This window comes from Phragmites australis, chromosome 4 (assembly GCF_958298935.1).
Source record: "Phragmites australis chromosome 4, lpPhrAust1.1, whole genome shotgun sequence".
NCBI lineage: Eukaryota > Viridiplantae > Streptophyta > Magnoliopsida > Poales > Poaceae > Phragmites > Phragmites australis.
Window position 1 is genome coordinate 26,397,193 of NC_084924.1, and position 17,259 is coordinate 26,414,451.

Genomic DNA, 17,259 nt, shown 5'->3' on the forward strand with positions numbered 1-17,259 from the left:
ATATGGACTATTCTGAGAAATTTATCCAGGACGGCTCTATGTTGGACCCGTCTGAGATAAAACTTATCTCAAATGACTCTAGTCGTATATCATATCCCAGACAGCTTCTAATGCAGACCGTCTTAGACAATTTATCGCACATGGTTAAAAAAACCATCAAAGACAACACGTCTAATATGAGTGTTTGTTTTTATGCCGGACCTAAAAATTGTTGGTATAACACTTCAATCCAATTTTCCTCTTTTATTGTTGGTTTTGACCCATTTTCTTGTAAATTGCCTATGCAGCGCATTCATAGTTTATAGTTTATCTCATAAGTTTGCTTTGCTTTTATTGGCAACTTGAGCGTGGTTTGGTTTCATTCATAATTTGAGTTTGCTATAATCGTCAACAGGATATGCGTGATTGGTGAAAATGTGATGTTTTTGTTTACAGAAAGGAAGGCTTTGGCAACAGCATTGGCGAGGTTTTCATCAACAAGTAAACTACCACTATCCGTTCAGCTTCTTAGCATGGAAAGATGCAACTGATTCACAGTTCTTGAAGATAAAGATAGTAGTTAACCAAGTGGAAATGTGAAATTAACACCGAACTTGGAGGCCAAAGACATAGTCACTAGGAGCACGCGGGCATTTTCAACATTTCCGTCTAAACGTCGCGACTAAATCCAGTAGCAATAATCGAGGAGACAAAAAAAGAAAAAGGAAAATGTGAATTGAAGAAATATGTGTTGGTCTGACAAGTCAACGGTCAGCGAAGAGACATGTCTTCCGACGGAATGGAAGTCGAACGCCTCTCAACGCGGCCGCGTTACCGGTAGCAGCAGAAGAGGAAGGCGTCCATCCATTCGGCATGGTTGGTAGGTCATCCCTCCACACCTCCCTAGCTCTACAAATACAAATACTCCTCTCGCCGACTCCCCAGGCAGCAGACCTCCATACATTATCTCTCGACTCGACTCGGCTGGAGTCGATCAGAGTTTTCAGACCAGATCTTGGTGTTGCCAGCTTGCTTTGTCAACGGATCGATCGATCAGCAGATTTGCAGCGCAGCGGCAGCTTTGCATGGTGCAGCGATCATGACGAGGCCGTCCAAGAAGCAGCAGCAGCAGCAGCGGTCGATGTGGAGGATACTCTTCAGCGGCTGCCTGGGAGGCGGCGGTGCGGCCGACCGGAGCGGCAGGGTCCGTCCCGGCCCGAGGACGAAGCACGTGCCAGCTGACGAACGAGGCGCCGGTTCGTCTCCGGCAGGGCTGCTGCAGCAGCGCCTGTCGCTGACGGAGGTGATGAGCACGGCGTCGGACCAGGACCTGTCGGTGTCGCTGGTGGGGTCGAACCTGCACGTGTTCACCGTCGGCGAGCTGAAGGCGGCCACGCAGGGGTTCCTGGACAGCAACTTCCTGGGGGAGGGCGGGTTCGGGCCCGTGTACAAGGGCGCCGTCGCCGAGGGGGCCAAGCCGGGGCTGAAGGCGCAGCAGATCGCCGTCAAGCTCTGGGACCCCGAGGGCACGCAGGGGCACAAGGAATGGCTGGTACGTACGCATACCCCAACGTGCTGCTGTACCGTACAAGAGTATATACATACGTAGACGAGTGTGTGTATATATACAGCTAGTATACCTAATTGCTGCGTGCATGACGTCCAGTCGGAGGTGATCTTCCTCGGGCAGCTGCGGCACCCGAACCTGGTGAAGCTGGTGGGCTACTGCAGCGAGGAGGAGCACCGCCTGCTGGTCTACGAGTACATGCCCAAAGGCAGCCTCGAGAACCACCTCTTCAAGAGTGAGTAATTGGTATTCACTATAGTCAAGTACATTGATTTTACATATACTTAATTAGTGTCTTATATATCTTTTTTGTTAATTAGTCCGTGCATGTTATCAACAAATAATTCTATCTCGCAGCTTATTTAATTAGCAGTAATGCATGCAGTATATCTGCCGTTAAAGTTAGCGTCTGTTTGTTTCAGCTTCGTATTGTGGCTTTCAGCTTTTACAATCCGAAGCTGAAACAAACAGACAGCTTTTGGTTATAGTTTTTTAAAATTTGTTAGTTGGATTGTGAGAATTTGAGAAACTGATTTTTCTCAGCTTTTGAAAGGTTATGAAAGTCCATTTACTAAACTATCCATCAAAAATTTTTAAATCTACAATCTAAAAACTTTTCACAATCTAACTTTTTACAATCTAGTTTTTCACAATTCAGCTTCTATAAACTACTTTTCAAAATCTTTAACTGAAACAAACAAACTCTTAATTAGGCCGCCATGCTTGCCGCGTCAGCAGAATGGACGGCGTCATCGTTCGCACTTCGCAGGCAGGCTGACAGCCTAACTGGATCAGCCTAATTGCTTTGCTATGTATGCATCACATCACCTAACTGGATTAGACCGATCGACCAGATTAGTTGTACTGCACTACGGCCATACAGCTAATTGTTTTTGACCTTTCGTCAACGATCGATCGACGAGTTCGTTATAACGTTCTTGGTAGCAGCTAGCTATGGCTTTCATCGATAGTCTCTCTCTCTCTCTCTCTCTCTCCAGCTAGCTACCACTAACTTGTTCAACTCAACGATCGATTAGTAAACAACCAAACAAAGTCGGAAAGAGGCCAAGGAAGAAAGGGCCGGACCAAATTAAAGGTGGTTGGTCAAACTTTATTTATCGATCGGCTCCTTCTTTCTTCCGTTGGCTGCACAAAGAAGTACATTTTGCATTCCTGTGGGCGGATGGTAAGAAAGGATAGGAAGAACGAAGCAGCTAGGTTTTACATTTCTCTCCAACTACTCTGACTCACTCGACAGAAAAACGCTAAAAACTTGGCAAAGCAAAACCTTGACCTCTACACACCAAATTAACTAAGCCACTATACCTACCTTGGTTCCAATGGTCGATATATAAGTGGATATATAAAGTCTAAGTATTGTCATAGGAATAATTGATCATATAAAAATTATTTAGGAGTGCATGCTTGCCTGCTAACTAATATAAGCTGCAAATATAGCACAGTTGACAAGCAAGAGATCGATCAATATCGCCGCTAGCTAGTTTTCTACATCAATAATGCTGATATTTGCTAGCTATTGTACATATGTCACGCGCGTGTTAGTTAAACAGGTGCACGTCTCATAACAAGTAGTTTGCATGCGTAGCACGTTGACATTGAGAACCACACATATAATCTAGTTTTCTTTCGATCTGTTGTCGTCTCTGTTTTCTAACCACATATATAACTAGCTTTCATGAGAAATCCTTTTATTTTTAGAAAGACGTCGATGAGAAATATGACAATACCATTTTCACCTACCAAAGCCAAACTTTTAGTTACACACGCAGTTTGTTGATCTATGGAGCAGGAAAAAAACATACATATGCAGCTAGCATTGTAATCTATATTTTTCTTAAAGCAAATGTTCTTTGTTTATTTGAGCTGATCAATTAGTAATTTGTAATAATTTGTGATGGTTTTGCGCATGCATGCAGAGTTCCCGCCCGTTTTGTCGTGGTCAACGCGGCTGAACATCGCGGTGGGCGCCGCCAAGGGGCTGGCCTTCCTTCACGACGCGGAGAAGCCCGTCATCTACCGCGACTTCAAGGCATCCAACATCCTGCTCGATCCGGTAATTTATTTAATTGAATTTAATTTAAAATCTCCCTCTGCTTTTTTTACAAATTAACATCAGTTTCTTCACCAAATAATGCTACTACTAGCTGGTAGTAGCAGTGGCGGAGCTTGGAGTGAATTGTAGAGGGGGCTAAAAACATGCCTACAGCCTTAGATAAACTTAAAATGAGAAAAATTACTTAGTATTTAGGTTATATAATATCAATTACTAGAGAACTTCTATGAGAGGGGGGCCATGACCCTTGTTGGCCATAGAGAAGCTCCGCCCCTGGGTAGTAGTACTTACTGGAGTTGACTACACAGGAATAAACTGGTTGATCAAAATGAATCTTCAAGCTGCGTGTCAGTACGTAGTTTGACTTGGTAGATAAATCGTAGTAAACCCTCACTTCAAGTAGCGTGGCTCTGTTAACTTTTCAACTGCGGCGGCGGCGCGGCGACTTGTGGGAGGGCAGGGAAAATCAGTGTCTCTGTATGGCAAATTTGCAATGCTACTTTTCATATCCTTTCATACTGTTTTTCTTCGAAAAGGGACCGAAGAAAAGCGAGCAAATAAGAGAAGGAAGATTAATCCACATGTTGCCATTGTTCAAACTATTGCTTTCGATTGATTAAGGATTAGAATGTGTTTCTTTACCTTTCTTAATTCTTCTTCTCCTTCTCCAAGAATGGGCCGGCCCAGTTTTGATTAGAGCTAGCACAGGGGTCTACGCTAAAGATGGCTGCTAACATGCAGTTGCTCTCATGCATGGATGTCCAGGACTACAAGGCGAAGCTCTCGGACTTTGGGCTCGCCAAGGACGGGCCAGAGGGAGATGAAACCCACGTCTCCACCCGTGTGATGGGCACCCATGGGTATGCCGCCCCGGAGTACATCCTCACAGGTCACCTCACCGCCAAGAGTGACGTCTACAGCTTCGGCGTCGTCCTCCTGGAGATCCTCTCCGGGAGGCGGGCGGTGGACAAGACTCGGCCCAGCAGGGAGCGACACCTGGTGGAACACATGCGGTCATGGCTCAAGGACCCGCAAAAACTGGGGCGGGTGATGGACCCGACCATGGAGGGCCAGTACTCCGCCAGGGCGGCCCATAAGGCGGCCCTAGTGGCGTACCAATGCCTGAGTGGCAGCCCAAAGAGCAGGCCCGATATGTCCAAAGTCGTTCAGGATCTAGAGCTGCTCCTCCTCGACGTCACCGGCGACGTGCCCAGCGAGCCGTTAATGTACGTGGCAGCACAAGAGGACACAAAGGAGAGAAGACATGGCGAGAGAGACAGGAGCAAGGGGAATGGCAATGGCCATAGAAGGCATACCAAAGCGGCCAGGTCTCCAAAGAGGACCATCAGAGCCCAAAGTGAGGAGTTTTGGGAGTGGCAGATGCCTGGACAAGGAAAAGTGTAGGGTAAAACGTACGTAGGTCGTTAGGTGATCTTCTCTGCCTTTGTTACGGGGTTCAGGATTCCACCCCTCTTGTAATTTCTTGTTTCTTTTGGTTGCTAACTTGCTATAGGCTTGGGATCATTTGTTTTTTTGTTTTTACGGTGAGAAACAAAGAAAAGGCAAAGTACAGCCCCATGATGTGGTCGCACAGGCTCACTTGTCTTGTTTTTGTTGTTGCGGTGCCTAGATAGATAAGCACATACTGTAGGGCAGGGGAGGCTTTTTAGACCTAGGACAAAGGATGCAGTGGTGCAGGGGCCACTTGAATCTTTTGCAGCTCAATTTGGTTGTTTGGTTCATGCTCAATATGAGCCAAACCAAAATTCGGTAAAACCAAAATCCGGGCAATGCTAAATCATGGGTGAAAAAAGTGATGTTTGGATTCATGTCATACTAATCATGTGCAATAACAATTTTTTAAGAGAAAATTGTGGTTTGGATTGTAACCATATCGATGTCTTTTAAAATTCTTAATATGACATATGGATCTTGTTTTATAGGTTTAGTTATAAGAAATATTATAGTATAATCGGATTATCAATTGGGCCCAAATATGAAAGGCAGCATGGAGAAGAAAAAAACACAAGGATTTTCCTAGCTGCAAAAATATACGGGCAACATTGGATCAAATATTCCATTTACTATCACCTTAGTTTGGATCCTTGCGTGGTAGATTTGTCGGTGGTTTATCAATCATATAATGCTGAAGTATATCTATTTCGCAGCTTGTTGTTTAACAGTTCTTCTCCGCTCCACCCTTGTCGCTAGGGATGAAAATAAAAAGGGTAAAACTTACAGGTTTAAAGATCATTTCCAACTTTTCTGATCAGAGAAACCGGAAATGATATTAAAAACATAAATGGAAACGATAAAGCTATGTGAAAATGATATTTCTATAGTTTTCTAGCTTTTGAACTTTTCTGATTGAAGAAGCAGAAATGATATTCCTATAGTTTTCGAGTTTTTTCTTTTTGAACTGTTAATTTCTAACAGTAATTCTTGAATTTTCTTGACCCACGACCCAACAGTCCATGCAATAGGCCTCCCGACTCTTGTGTGCTATGTCCCAAGGCTTGATCCGTCCGACTCCTGTGTGCTAAGTGATTGTATCCTACACTGGGGAGAGAAGATATGCTACATAGAATCTTCTATTCACGAGAACATGACAATATATCATGGTTTAGTTTAATTTTTCATCTCCTTCTCTAACTTAAACCTTATTTATCTCTGTAATTTTTCATGTTGCGTGCCTACCTCTGCTCAAGGTACATTCCTCCTCCTGGTGACCTGGTGGCCTGGTAAAAGAAAAAAAAAATCTCAAGTTGCAATAGGAGTTTATTCTTCAGTTAACTCCGTAATGCTGATCAACATGTCTGAGTTCCTGACTCTGATATGTTGCTGGCGTGGATGTGTGTAGGGGCGAATAGCGGCACGTACAACATAGGGCGACACGTGGCAGGGCGCGACCTCGAGGGCAGGGCGTTGGGTTGACCGATCGATTGGACTCTAGGTATTTGAAAGAGGTGGGATGTGCCGTTGCTCTATTGGGTTGCTGGACTATCTTTAATTATATATTTTTATTTTATTTGTTTTTTTATATTCTTTTTATTTTCTTTTATTTTTAATAGTTTCTTTTTAAGGGGAATTGTGAATGGGAAAGAAGATAACACGTTCTAAAAAGGAATGATTTTGTAAATTTCTTCGTGACGAAAACTGTGAAGGGAAGCCATTAGAATACTAAAGAGAATAAAAAAATTTTCACGATAAAATTTTTGTTTCGAAAAGAAATAGTTGGACATGATCTTAGGAGTTTGGATGTGCTAAGATATTCGGTTACTCGTGGACACCATGAGGAAAAATTTCATGCCTGAGCCTACATTTGCTACGGATTAGGTACTCGATCCGTTAGATTCGTGAACAGGATTTACGACCTAAATCCGTACCCGCACCCGAACCTACCGGTATGGCTGCCATCAGTACGCTGCTGTGCTCTGACCGACGGTACACTAGAGTCCAGCAGAGCAGTACGGTGGCAGCATGCAGCCCGGTCCACATCCTCGATCAGGTGGTGCAGGTCCTATAGATTCGATCCAGACTTTTTTCGATTCGCGTCGCGTCGCGTGCTCCGTCGGTCGTCTTGGCGTGACGTGACCACGCCTAACGAACCCCCCCCCCCATCCCTTCTGCATGAGCTCCTCCTGCTGACTCCTCTACAGTACAGCTAACCGCGAGGGCAGCTCGACCGGAGCTGCTCCGATCGAGGCCGTCGAATCGGAAAGGAGCGGCTCAGATCTGGACGTACAGGCTATGGCTCCCATGATGCGCTTTTCTGCAGACCTAGCTAGGTCCGGCACTAGGGCTGTGCAGCTAGCTCGTATAGATCACTGTAAAACGAGAGAGATAGCGGAAGAAAGAAAGAGAGAGCGAGAGATAAAGAGAGCACGCTCGAGTAGGGGTAGCTAGTACTAAGGCTACTGTTCTACTACGACCTTTTCCTCTCCTTCTCATCAGCAAGTTAAATAAAACGAAGAGTACTTGTTTCACGTAATATTGGAGGATCAGTCACCTGGTCAGTGGATCAATGGTGTCCATCCTCCATTCCACTAGCTTGCATGTTTCACCGATGATGGATCGGAGGTGACGAAAAGAGAGGAAACGCTACGTACGTACTCCACTTGGAATAATAAATGGACACAAATGTCGTTTGTCACGCACTCGAGGATGAAGAAAGTTCAAGTACTCTCTGCAAAAGCCCATCATATCCATGGCCCCAAACCTGCTCGACCGCATTTCCAATGCACGCCCGCATCTTGTGTCTTTCGCAGTAGGCTCTTGTGTCTTTCGTACCTCTTCGCACCGTGGGTGCGGTGTCGCTATATTTTGAATGAAAAAACTAAAGAAAAAGTAAAATAAGACTAAAATAAGTCACTTGACATAAGAGAATTATATAAGTCAAAAAAAAAGCAAAGACAACCAAAAATAAAAAAACTCTCCTCGATAAATGCACAATTTTTATTATACGACATTCTTCTTTATGATTTAGTGTATATTTTCTCTCTCTTTAGCAAAGCAAACATTATAGACAAAATATCTTGCAATGTATGAATATGCAATCATAACGAGCTTTCACAAGTATATCATGAAACATTTGCAAATATTAGAAACATCAAAGGGCTATAAAAAGTAGAATAAGAAACTCACAATCGCACAAAGGTTCAAAAAGATACAGTGCCATAATAGTATGAAGCTTTACAAGCTAAACTTGAAAAATTATTGACGTATTTAAGTTCACATAGTCGAGTCATAGTAAAAGCGACCACCACATAAGCATCTCCTCGTGCTGACGGAAGACCAGCATTAAGAACTAGCAAACTTCAATCTTAAATTAGGAAAACAAGCATTAATGATAGTAGGCTTTGCAAACGCTCACATATAAAACCAAGACTTAGTTAGATTAAGTGATTAAAAAGATTGAGCATTTAGACATAGTTCTTTGTCATTTATTTTATTATCAAGTTGTCTCTTATCTAATCAAAGTGTCGTACGATTGGGTATAGCAAACACCTCGAGTCTTCAAGATAGCCGTATTAGATCACATTTTAGCATAAGAAACTTGATTGTTCAATATTATTCAAATGACATAAATTCTCAATTCTTCAAGTAGTGTCTTTGCGATATAAGAAACACATATTCCTCTAAGATTCTATCATAAGCTAAATATTTGACAAACATAGATAATATAGTGCAATATTACTCAATCCACTATCTTGAACCAAAAAACTTAGAGCAAGATATTCATCAACCTAACCTTAACACAAGTATTAACTAAGCCAAAGTAATTATGAATATGGTGATAAAAAATGTAGCATTTTATAGTCTACATGATTTATAAAATTGTCAAATGTCATCGTTAGGAAAGCTAGTTTGCTTGAAATATTTCATATCAAAGTATTAAAAAGAGTCTAAGATTAAAAGATTGCTCCGCACAACTACTCCACGTATTCCAAATTCAAGACTAGCAACTAAAAATGCGAAAGACATACAATTAAAAGCTTAACTGCTATGATTATCTTACATAATATGATGCAATACAAAGATAATAAAAATAAGATAGAGTATGTACAACTGCAACTCCCTCTTACACAATGCTATAAGGATGACACACTTTAAGCTCTTCTCTCAAAAAAGCAAACTTTGTTGCATCTAGAGGTTTGGTAAAGATATCAACAATTTAGTGTTGGGTATCTATATATCTGAAGTTAATGTCCACCCTCTTATTGTGGTCTCGCAAGAAGTGGAATCTCATGTCTATATGTATGGTTCTGGAGTGTTAGACTAGGTTATAGCTAAGCTTATGGCACTGATGTTGTCACATAAAAGTGACACACTCTTGAAATCTATCACAAAAATCTCTCAAAGTAGCAACCATTCACAAAACCTAAGAACAACAGCTAGCGGCAGTAACATATTCATCTTCAGTAGTAGATTGCACAACACTAGACTGCTTGAGAGAAGACCGATAAACAAGAGAGTTACCTAAGAAATGATAAGTACCCGAGATACTCTTTATATCAATCCTATAACCAACAAAATAGGCATCCGAAAAATCTTGAAGGGAAAGAGAAGAAGATGCAGAAAACCAAAGACCATACTCAAGTATGTATTTGAGATACCTCAAGATGCGCTTCACCGCTTGACGAGTATGATGTCCTTGGTGATGCTTAGAAGCGAGCACACAAATAGACAACGAAGTTGATGTTAGATCTTATCGTCGTCAGGTACAGGAGGGAGCCAACCACACTCTTGTACTCCCATTGGTCTACCGCCACACCATATTCATTTGGATCAAGTATAGTTGAGATAGCTGTCGGTGTTGCCAAAGGCTTTATATCGCTCATGTCAAAATTCTTCAGTAGATCATTGGTGTACTTCGTCTAGTGGACGAATGTACATTGCTTGCATTACTTGATTTGAAGCCTAAGGAAGAAGTTTCTCGAATTCACTGCTCATAGTTTCTGCAAACTTAGCCACAAGTGCATGAGAAGAGCCAAAAAAATGATATCACCCACGTATATCTGAATAAGTGAAAATTATTGCCATATCTAAATGTGAATAATATTTTATCAACCAGTCCCATCACATACCCATGCTCTAACAAGAATGATTTAAACGTATCATATCAAGTCCTAGATGCTTGAATAAACCCATATAAAGCCTTTTGAAGTTTGTATACTCGATGTGGATATTTAGGGTGCTCAAAATCAGGGGTTGCTTTACATATACCTCTTCTTTTATAAAACTATTTAATACAGCACTTTTCATATCCATTTGATACAACTTAATACCTTGAGATGTCAAAAATATAAGAAGGGTCCTAATAGCTTCTAACCTAACTACTCGTGCAAATGTCTCTTCAAAGTATATCCTTTCTATTTGAGTGAAACCAAGTGCCACAAGTCTAGCTTTGTTTCTAACTACAGACCCATCCTTCCCCTGTTTGTTTTTAAAGGCTCATTTTATGACTATGGTATAAATATTTGGGGTGGTTTTACAAGGACACAAACTTGGTTTTTCTTAAAGTTTTCTAGTTCTTCATGTATGACATTGACTCAATTTGAATTAGGAAGAGTGTGTCAACATCATAGAACTCAAAAGAAGCAACAAATACAAAATCAGTGAAATGAGCATGTTGAGCAAATTTAGACCTCGTTACTATTTTGCTAAGGTCACTGATCATCAGCTATGGGGATGTCTCTGCTGAATGTGTTGAGGAGTCTCGTATTGTGAAATGATCTCCCCCTCAAATGCTGCTAGAGCAGGCTCAAAAGCAGTTGAAGTAAAAGTAGAGGCTGCAAAACTTTCTGCCAGTGTAGAGGAAACAGGAGCTAACTCTGAAGCAGGTGTAATAGCAGAAAGTAGTTGATCATACTCATCATCATCGAGAGCTAAAATGTCACCATCTACGAAGATGTTTTCACTCATCTCTTCATCATCTGCACACTTAAGAACAGGGCTAGCACAGAGGGTTGATCCATCAAAGGTCATATCACATGAATCTATGATGGTGTTAGTGTCAAGATTATAAACCCTGTAAGAATGACCATGTACAGAATAACCCAAGAAAATCCAATCGGAAGAATGAAACTTGTTAATATTTCCACGCTTTAGGATGAAGCAACGACATCCAAATACTCTTAAGTGAGAAACTTTTGATTCCTCCCAAAGCACAACTCATAAGAAGTCACATTTAAACTCGAGCGCAAAAAAATCTTATTGAAGATATAGCAAGTTGTGCTAATAGCTTCTGCCTAAACTTTTTAGGAGTTTTATACTCATCAAGCATTGTCCTAGCTATCTCAACCAAAGTTTGATTTTTTTTCTCTTAATCACGTCATTCTGTTGAGGAACGCGTGGGGTAGAAAATTGATGCTCAATACTATGTTCAATACAAAACGTATTACAGAGATAATTCTTGAACTTGGTGCCATTATCACTACAAATTACTTTCAATGCATTAAGGAGTTTTTGAACAATCTCAAAGCTAACCTTTGAAAGTGTGAGAACACTTCATCCTTATTCACAAGAAAGAAGATCCAAGAGTAGCAAGAGTAGTTATCAATAATGACAAGTACATACCACTTCTCACTCGTCGAACGAACTCGAGAATGACCAACATTATCCATATGGAGAAATTCTTCCGGTCATTCGGTCATTCAGTCATCAATAGATTGACTGGTGAGTAAGAGATAACAAACATCTTGCCATGCCGACAAGGACCACAAACAAGGTTCTTCTTAAACTTGAGCTTTAGCAATCCTCAGATCAAATCTAGGGCACTCAACCTTGAGAGCAAATCAAAACTCATGTGTCCTAACCTCCTATGTCACATCCAAAACTTAGAAGAAGGTTGTGCAATTAAACACTAAGAAGAACCATAAAACTCAAAAAAAAACTGGCTCCAAAGACTCTCCCAACTTGAGAAATCCGACAAACCATAACGTCCGAGGAATAAAAAAACTTGAGAAGAATCACGTTTAAAATGCACTTTCAAGTCCTCATCCAACAACTAAGATATGAAAAGAAAATTATATCACAGATGCTCTACCAAAGTCACATATTTAAAAGTAAAACTCTCACTAACCTTTACCATACTTTTGACTTTCACTCTTCCTTTTCTGTCATCCCCGAATGTGATATACTCATGTCGCTTCGTCGGGGTGTAGCTGGACAGCAGCTCGGAGTCTCCAGGTGGAGCTCCGAACCGAGCTTTCGGGATAGATTTTTTGTTTTAACCTGGAGTTTCCAGGTTAGCCCAGATACTTCGGGTGATCGGAGTCTCTAGACTTCTCTCCGGCAGAGTCTCAGTTTGCACCTAAATGTTTAACCCAAAATCTTCGGGTTAACTCGTATACTCCAGGGTTTTGTGTTCATCCGGACCCTCCGGGTAGAGTTCCGGACAGGCTTATAATTGTGCATAGCGTGCCAACTAGGAGTCTCCGGGTTGATCTGGATACTCCGGGTTAGTTCAAAAAGCACAATAATGACTAGTTTTTGAGAGGCTGGGTATAAATACCCCCTAACCCCCTCCTTCATTTGCTACTGAGCTACTCATGGATAAACTCATTTATAGTCATTCAATAGCCCTCTTAACTCCTCTAAAGCCTTAAATCTTTGAAGATTTAAGGAGTAGGATTGAGAGAGTGAGATTAATGAGCTAGTGAGCTTAAATCCAATCTTGAGCACTTGAGTTCATCGCCAAGGTGTAGATCCGTGTTCTTTACTTTTGGAGCCTTGAGCTCCTAGACGGTTAGGAGTTGCCCGAAGAGCACCCAAGCTTGTGGAGTGCACCGGGAAGTTTGTATTACCTCCAACGATTTGAGTAAGCAATCTTAGCTTGATCTTGGTGGTCACTTAGGTGAGGAAAGGGTTGAAAGAGATCCGGCTCTTTGTGAGCTCCTCAACGGAGACATAAATACTTCTTTGTGGAGTGGCTGAACTTTGGGATACAAATTCTTGTCTCCTTTATTTTGTGAACATTATCTTGTTCTAGTTGATTTTGGGCGATTTGCCCCGACCTATTTGCTTGTGAGTGTTTTGTTGCAGGTTGTAAATCAATAGGTCTTTAGACATCTATTATAACATGTGGTAACTCATAGACTAAATTTGGTTTGCTTAAAAGTTCTTAGTTTTTTTATTTCCTAATTAGGCCAGAGTATCCAGGTTTACTCGGAGTATCCGAGTCTATATAACCCAGAGTATCCAGACATTTTAATCTGCTTTGAAGTTTTTAAATTTCAGAAAACAGCTATTCACCCCCTCTAGGTGACATCTTGTACATTCAATTGGTATCAGTGCCTAACCTCTTACAAGGCTTCACCGCTTAGAGGATTTGAAGATGCCATCGTCCGGGGAGAAAGGTGTGGGAAGCCTGAAAAGTCCGAAGGATGCTATTTCAACATTGGGTAATGGTAAGGGTAAGGGAGCTGCAATTGAATTCAATTATGAAAAATTAAATGCTTCAAATTCTTATATTTCTGCGCCTTCTGGGCGTGCACCATATTTTGATGGTACATATTATGCCTCTTGGAGGCACAAAATAAAATTGTATCTAATATCTCTTCATCCAAGTATTTGGAAGATTGTTAATACAAGTATTTAGTTGTTGGATGAAAACAATGAGCTCAACTCCGATCAAGATCAAAACCTACACAGCAATGCATAAGCTGCAAGTGTGCTACTTGGCGCCTTAAGCCCCGAGGAGTTCAACAAGGTTGATGGGTTTGAGGAGGCAAAAATGATATGGAACACACTTCAAATCACATATGAAGGCACCACAAGTGTGAGGGAATCAAAGATTGAGTTACTTGAAGATAAATTGGAAAGATTTGTTATGGAGAATGATGAAAGCCCCCAAGCCATGTATGACCCGATGATGGTGCTTGTGAACAAAATTAGAGGATTTGAAAATGAAGAGCTTGATGATCACAAGGTGGTGAGAAGATTGCTTAGAGCATTTGCACCAAGGAACCCCACCTTGGTCACACTCATTCGAGAGAGAAGGGATTACAAGAGGCTCACACCAAGTGATGTACTTGGGAGGATTCTTGCTCATGAGCTTATAAAGGAGGAAGCAAATGAAGTCAAGAATCTTGTCAAGCAAAGCTCCACCTTCAAGAACAAAGAAGTCACATTCAAGGCAAGTAAGAGTAAGCAAGTTGTAGAATCAAGCTCAAGTGAAGAGAAAAGCTCGGATGATGAATAGATAGCCTTTTTTGTAAGAAAATTCAAGAAATTCATGAAAAAGGGTGGCTATAGTAAGTACGAGAGAGATATGCCTAAGAGAAGAATATCCAAGATGGCTTGCTATGGGTGTGGCGAAGTTGGCCACTTCATTGCCGATTGTTCGAACAAGAAAAAGAGCAAAGATAAGGATGAGAAGAAGAACAAGACTCACAAGAAGGATAAGTACAAGACCCACAAGAAGAAGTTCTCGGGTCAAGCTCATATCGGCGAGGAGTGGGATTCCAACTCCGAATCCAATGATGAAGGAGTCGCCACCATCGCCATTCGCTCTTCTACACCAACAAAGTCAGTTTTTAGTCATGAGCAACGACGACGACACTCCTAAGTGTCTCATGGCAAAAAGTCGCAAGGTAAAATCATAATCCAAGCTCCTAGATAGTGATAGCGATGGTGATAGTGATTGTGATTGTAAAAGCATGCTTAAAGGTCTTAGCAAAAGTACAATGTCTAAAATAAAAGAACTAATGGAAATAATAGAGAGTCAAGAGGAGATCCTTGAGAAGCAAGGGGACTTGCTCATCCTTGAGAAGGGGAGAAACCTTGAACTCGAGGAGCTTCTTGCTAAAGAGAGGGAGAAAGTTGAGGAGGTGCCCAAGCAACTTAACTTGGCCAATGAATCCGTTGCTAGTCTTGAGAGTATGAATGTTACACTTCAAGAGAATTTCAAATATTTAGATGAATCTCATAAAACTCTTGAAGTGCAATTTGATGCTCTTGAGAATAGATCCCTCACCTCTAATGATGCAACCTTGCTCTCTAGTGTTTCCATTAGTAATTGTTGCTCTCGTTGTTACAATATTGATATAAATGCTTGTGTTACTAATATTCAATCTTTGCAAGCATTGCAAAAGAAAAATAGGAGGCTAAACGCCTTGGTTAAGTATGAGTGCATCAAGACGTACAAATCCAAAGATGCACTATGCAAGACAATTGAGACCAAAAACAATAGGCAAAAGAGAGGTCTTGGATTTGATATGTATACAAGCAAGCCAAGTAAGCGTGCGGAGATCAATCGCAAGGAGTGACTTATGTTCATCAAAGGAGGCAAGCAAAATGATCTCACCACACAAGCCAAATAATCCAAATGCCATGTACCTCAATCCACATTTTATGCATCTTATGTTCTTAAAAGAATCACCGTGGTAAAGTGGCTGCTCTATATGTTGGCGCCCGCACAAAAGATATAGTTGTGAAAAAGAATGTGTGGGTACCAAAAGTGCTTGTGACTAACATGAAAGGACCAAAACAAATTTGGATACCTAAAACAAAGGCTTAAAATTGTTTTGTAGGCATACTCCTCCGATGGATCGAGTTGGGTGCTAGATAGTGGATGCACAAATCATATGACCAGAGAGAAGGAGATGTTCTCATCATTTGAAGAAAATAAAGGATCCTATGAAAATATCATTTTTGGTGATGATGTGAAAGGAGAGGTAATTGGCTTAGGTAAAATTGCTATTTTTAATGATCATTCTATCTCAAATGTCTTGTTAGTTAAATCTCTTAGTTATAATTTATTATTCATATCACAACTTTGTGAGATATGTTACAATTGTCTTTTTACTAATAAGGGTGTTACCGTCTCTAGAAGGGATGACGCCTCAATAGCATTCACTGGCAAGCTGAAGGATAAACTTTATCTTGTTGATTTTTCAACAAATGAAATGAGACTTAAAACTTGCTAGATTGCTAAGTCTAGCATGAGTTGGCTATGGCATCGCCAACTAGCCGATGTTGGTATGAGAAATTTGTCTAAATTTCTAAAGGGGAGCCCATCCTTGGACTAACAAATATTTCTTTTGAGAAATATAGAATTTGTAGTGCATGTCAAGCGGGAAAGTAAATTGGAGCTCCTCACCCCTTAAAAATGTGATGACGACCACAAAGTCATTGGAACTCCTTTACATGGACTTATTCGGACCAATTGCCTATATAGGCATTGGCAGTAATAAATATGGTTTGGTTATTGTTGATGATTATTCTCGTTTTACTTGGGTATTCTTTTTGAATGAAAAAAGTGAAGCACAAGCCATCCTCAAGAAATTTGTGAGAATAGCTCAAAATGAATTTGATGTGAAGATCAAGAATGTGAGAAGTGACAATGGAAGCAAATTCAAGAATTCACAAGTTGAAATTTTCCTTGATGAAGAAGGAATCAAGCATGAGTTCTCGGCACCCTACTCCCCTCAATAAAATAGGATTGTCGAGAGAAAGAATAATACTTTCATAAAGTCGGCAAGGACAATGCTTGATGAATACAAGATTTCGGATTAATTTTGGATAGAGACCGTCAACACCGCATGTTATACCATCAACCAGTTGTATCTCCACAAGATCTTGAAGAAGACCGCCTATGAGCTTCTAATCGATAACAAGCCTAATGTCTCATACTTTAGAGTTTTTGGTAGTAAATGTGTTATTCTAAATAAGAAAGTAAGAAGTTCCAAAATTTCTCCTAAAGTAGATGAATGTTTCTTACTTGGTTATGGATCAAATGCCTATGTCTACCGTGTTTTCAACAAAACCACCAGTTGTGTTAAAATTGCGCATGACATGACATTTGATGAACCTAACGGCTCCCAAGTGGAGCAAGTTGATTCCAATATTTTAGGAGATGAAGAAATTCCAAATGAGACGATAAAGAAGATGGCAATAGATGAAATTAAGCCCCAAGAGCCTCAAGAACTACAAATGGCCAATAATGATCAAGCTCATCCATTTTCATCAACTCAAGTGGAGTCACCTACAACAACTTAAGATCAAGATCAAGCTCATGATAACTCCAACAAATTCCTCGATGATAATGAAGTGGAAGACATTCAACCCCAATCCCAAGTGTCACACTCAAGAGTTCATCAAAGTGTCCAAAGAGATCATCCCATCGATAACATAC

At 40.9% G+C, this 17,259-nt stretch overlaps 1 protein-coding gene across 2 annotated transcripts; it reads left to right on the forward strand.

Moving 5' to 3' along the window:
- The first annotated feature begins 848 nt into the window (after positions 1–848).
- LOC133915961 (serine/threonine-protein kinase RIPK-like) lies at positions 849–5,140 on the forward strand. Of its 2 annotated transcripts, none has more exons than XM_062359402.1 (4): positions 849–1,531; positions 1,646–1,781; positions 3,484–3,620; positions 4,329–5,140. In XM_062359402.1, exons 1-4 carry the CDS (start codon positions 1,079–1,081, stop codon positions 5,022–5,024), a joined length of 1,422 nt encoding a protein of 473 aa, XP_062215386.1. In that variant the 5' UTR covers positions 849–1,078; the 3' UTR covers positions 5,025–5,140. The 2 variants fall into 2 exon arrangements, with proteins under 2 accessions (XP_062215386.1, XP_062215387.1); XM_062359403.1 differs by having other exon boundaries at positions 852–1,531; positions 4,386–5,140.
- Positions 5,141–17,259: the final 12,119 nt, after the last annotated feature.